We start from the raw sequence: 4296 nt of genomic DNA on the forward strand, positions 1-4296 counted from the left end.
CAGGGGGTCTGGGTGTGTGTGTGTGGGGGCCCAGCAGAAAAAGCAAAACAGCCTCACAACCAATCCTAAAAAAGACAAAAAAACCCAAAACAAACCAATATACTCAACAATCAAGGAAACAGCAACAAAACAAAGATAAAAGAAAATAAAAAAAATTTGGATAGTGAAGAAAGATAAGGGAGAGGTGTATAAGGATTTAGAGCAGTAGCTTGGAAATAGGATATATAAGTAGGGTGAAATTTTGACGGGGTAAAAAGAAGGAATAGGGAAAAGCTAAAGCAGGAATAGGGTAAGAGAAACAGGACAATAAAAGGGGAAAAGTGAGGAAGAGGGTTTTAGCATAGAGGTAAAATTGAGGAAGATAAAAATGATGCTAAAGGAATGATGAAAATAGAATGTAGAACACTAATCCCAAAATAAAATAAAGAGAAAATAAAATGACACTTTAAAAAATGGTAAAATGGTAGCAGTAATAATACTGGTTAAAAATAAAAATGTAGTAATTAAAAGGGTAAAATCAAGTGATGGAAAAAGAAAAAAAAAATTGGTTTCTTAGTTAAAAAGTGACAAAAGAATAAAAAAAAATTGCAGTACTGAAGGTCCTTCAGTTCTTCTACTTGTCAGTGTGGCTCGCCTTAGTCCTGCCAGGTATTCAGGAGAGTGTTGAATTTCCCTGCGATATACTGTTCCTCTGTGTTGTAAACCACAGTCCTGATTTTAAAGCAGGTCGTATTTGTGTCCCAGACTGCCTTAATTTGTGTTTACCTATGAGTCAGTCAGTGGCTCAGCCTCTGGGTGGCAGTGTTTCTGGATTGGCCTCCGAGGCTATACGGCCTCTCTTCAGTAGCTTGGGTTTATTTTCTCTATTGCACTTAAAACTGGTTTGGGGAAGTCCACTGCCCAGAGCTGGTTCTTTAATCGTTACCCTGCTCTGTGTTGTTGCTGGGACTGTCTCACTTTTTTAAAAAACATTTTTTTATTAATTTCAGAGAAGAAAGGAGAGGGAGAGGTAGAAACATCAATGATGAGAGAGAATCATTGGTCAGCCGCCTCCTGCATGCCCTACACTGAGGATCAAGGCCACAACCTGGGCATATGCCTGAACAGGAATTGAACCAGGACCTCCTAGTTCATAGGTCAATACTCGACCACTGAGCTACACTGGCTAGGCTTGTTTTACATTTGAAGACTGCTAAATTATTTTCTTTGACAAGTCTTCTAGTGCAAGGCTAATGGCAACAAATTGTCTCAGTCTTTATTGTCCTGAAAATAACTTTTTCTCACCTTAATTTTTTAATATTTTTGCTGTCTAATTCTGGGGTTCAGATTTCTTTTTCCTCGCCACTTTAAGGATTTCATTTCCTTTTCTTCCAGCCTCTACTGTTTCTGGTAAAAAATCAAGTCATTCTCTTTTTTTCCAGTGTATGCAGTGCATTTTTTAAAAATATGTTTTATTGATTTCAGAGAAGGAGAGGGAGAAAGAGATACAAACATCACTGATGAGATAGAATCATCATTCGGCTGCCTCCTGCACGCCTCTCCCTACTTGGGGATCGAGCCAGCAACCTTGTCATGTGCCCTGAGCTAAATAGAAGTGTGACCTCCTGGTTCACAGGTCAATGCTCAATCACTGAGCCCTGTCTGCAGTCTTAACTTTTTATATTTAGCAGTTATATGATTATATTGTTCTAAGAGCCATGTAATTAAAAGTTGCAGTATATTTGAACCTTAATATTCTTTCAATGAATTAATTTTATTCTTTAGTAGAGGCCCGCTGCACGAAATTCATGCAACGGCCTTGGCCCCGACCCCTGCCCGCCACCGCAGCCACGGCCAGGGGGTCTCTGCCTCAGCCCCCACCCACTGTGTCTTTGTCCAGAAAGAACATCCAGAAGGATGTCCGGTGTAATTAGCATATTACACTTTTATTATTATAGATTAGAGGCCCAGTGCATGAGAACTCATGCACTGGAGGGGGGTGGATCCCTCAGCCCAGACTGCCCCCTCTCACAGTTCGGGAGCCCTCAGGCGCGGGAGCCGACTTGGTGGCGATCAGGGGAAGGCAATGCTCCCATCACACCTCTGTTGCTGCCACTGCCAGCAGCACAAGCCTCCGCCGGCCCTGGTTACCTGAGCTTCGGGCTGGCCCTGGGTGCCTGGGCAGCCGCCATCCAAGGTTTGCCTGCACCTCAGCTGGCCCTGCTTGCCTGAGCCTCAGTCAGTGGGGGGTGCAGAAGGACCCGAGGCCCCCTGAGGGGCTGAGGGGACTGGGCACCGCCATCCTGTGAGAGTGTGATGGTCAATTAGCATATTCCCTCTTTATTGTATAGAATAGTATACTTTTGGGTAATTTTTGCATTTTAATAACATAATATTAAATGAAAAATCCCTTTTATGGCTCTGGTGAGGGTTGTTGTTTGCTTGTTTTCTTAACAAAAAGATAAACAGGTCAATTTTTTTAAAAGTTTAAATCAAAGAAAATAATATTTTTGTTTTCACAGGAAATACTAATTTGATGTACATTTACCCCACTATGGTTTCATAAAAATTATTTTCCTCATTTTTCTAATTCTTTTTCAAACTACTCTGTTTCTTCCCATGAGAAGATAATTCATGCTTTTATTTTAGACTGGTATTTACAAATGATAACCCAAAGTTTCCATGTTTAGATAGGTAGGTAGGTAGGTAGATAGATAGATAGATAGATAGATAGATAGATAGATAGATAGATGCCCTGGCCAATGGCTCAGTTTGGACATCATCCCATACACCAAAAGGTTTCCCATCAATCCCTGGTTGAGGCATATGGGAGGAAACAATCAGTGTTTCTCTGTCACATCAGTGTTTTTCTCTTTCACTCCCTCTCTCTAAAATAAAAAAATATTGGGCAAGGATATAAAAACACCTACAGATATGATAAATTATAATTGTATAATTATTGCATCATCAGCAGTGCATTTAGGAGAGTATGTTAATTTTTTTAGAACAAAAAGTAACACCAAGAAAAATATTGAAAATAATTATGTTTAGTCTTACCATGTTATCACAAGCACTATTTCAAACTTTGCATATTTTCACTAAGTTTTATGCTTTGGAAATATCTGAAAGTTTCTAATGTTTAATTCTTAACATACTTTAACATACATCATTACTCTTTAAATAACCTCACTATTAATATGTATGTTTTGGCAGAATGAAAACAGTACTAATTTCAGGTGTCCCAATTTTTTCCTAATGTTCATAGCATCGATTCTCTTTTAACAGATGGAAAATGGTTGATCATTACATCAGTCGTGTGCGCGGAAATCTCCAAATGTTAGAACAGCTGGACCTGATTGGAAAAACCAGTGAAATGGCTAGACTTTTTGGCATTCAGTTTTTACATGTACTGACAAGGGGTTCACAGGTAGGAAATCCGGTTGGTTGGTTGGTTGGTTGGTTGGTTGAAGTTGTTTGGTTGGGGTTTTTTTGCACACTTGAAAGTTCTGTATGAGTAATACATTATTTTTGAGATGTTTGAGGTGATTTTTTTTTAATGCTAAAGAGAAATGAGAGCTTAGAAGCCATTTAATTAATATCTTTCTAATTTTCCAAGGATATAATGAGAGATTTTGTCACATACCTTGTGCACTCAGTTAACAAATACTTATTTGAATACCTTTAATGTGTTAAATAAACATTATAGTAGGCATCAGGGATACCACATTAAATCCCTCAGGTTCCTTAACCTCATAAAATCTTTTAATTATTTTAATTAATCTATATCTATAGCATTCTCCCAATCTATGATATCAGTAATTAGAGCACTACTTTGGCATCACTGTTTATTTCATTTTATTACATATAAGCTATTTATTATATTTATTTATACCCCTATATGTTTTAAAAACTACTTGAGCTGGCTCATAATTTTTAAAAAGGTGAATACCTCAAAACCACATGAGAAGTTTTCAGTGAGCTCATGCTAATTCTTACAAATTAGAGTTAGTTTTTTTTTCTTTTTTTAAAATTCTTTACTGTTTAAAATATTACATAAGTCTTCTTTTTCCCCCATTGACCTCTCCCCGACCGCCCCCACCCCCCCAGCACATGCCCTCACACACCCCCTACCCCTGTCTGTGTCCATTGGTTTTGCTCATATGCATGCATAAAAGTCATACAGTTGAATCTTGAAAGAAATGCTTTGGATTGTCCCTTTCATTGTTTAAAACGTACAGTACACATAAACTGGTCTGGAGATTTCATTTGATATGATTATAAACCTTTCTTCTATTTGCCTCTGGGAATGCTGCAGCT

General features: G+C 38.2%; 1 protein-coding gene across 11 annotated transcripts in view; it reads left to right on the forward strand.

The window, feature by feature from the left end:
* Window positions 1-4296, forward strand: part of REV3L (REV3 like, DNA directed polymerase zeta catalytic subunit) — a 167006-nt gene that overhangs the window by 135174 nt on the left and 27536 nt on the right. For all 11 annotated transcript variants that reach the window (XM_015561634.1, XM_015561636.1, XM_015561633.1 and 8 more), the window contains one exon: window positions 3265-3406. In XM_015561634.1, the coding sequence (XP_015417120.1) occupies window positions 3265-3406 (142 nt within the window). The remainder of the gene's footprint in view (window positions 1-3264; window positions 3407-4296) is intronic.

The sequence above is a fragment of the Myotis davidii genome, unplaced genomic scaffold (genome assembly GCF_000327345.1).
Source record: "Myotis davidii unplaced genomic scaffold, ASM32734v1 scaffold196, whole genome shotgun sequence".
Classification (NCBI taxonomy): domain Eukaryota; kingdom Metazoa; phylum Chordata; class Mammalia; order Chiroptera; family Vespertilionidae; genus Myotis; species Myotis davidii.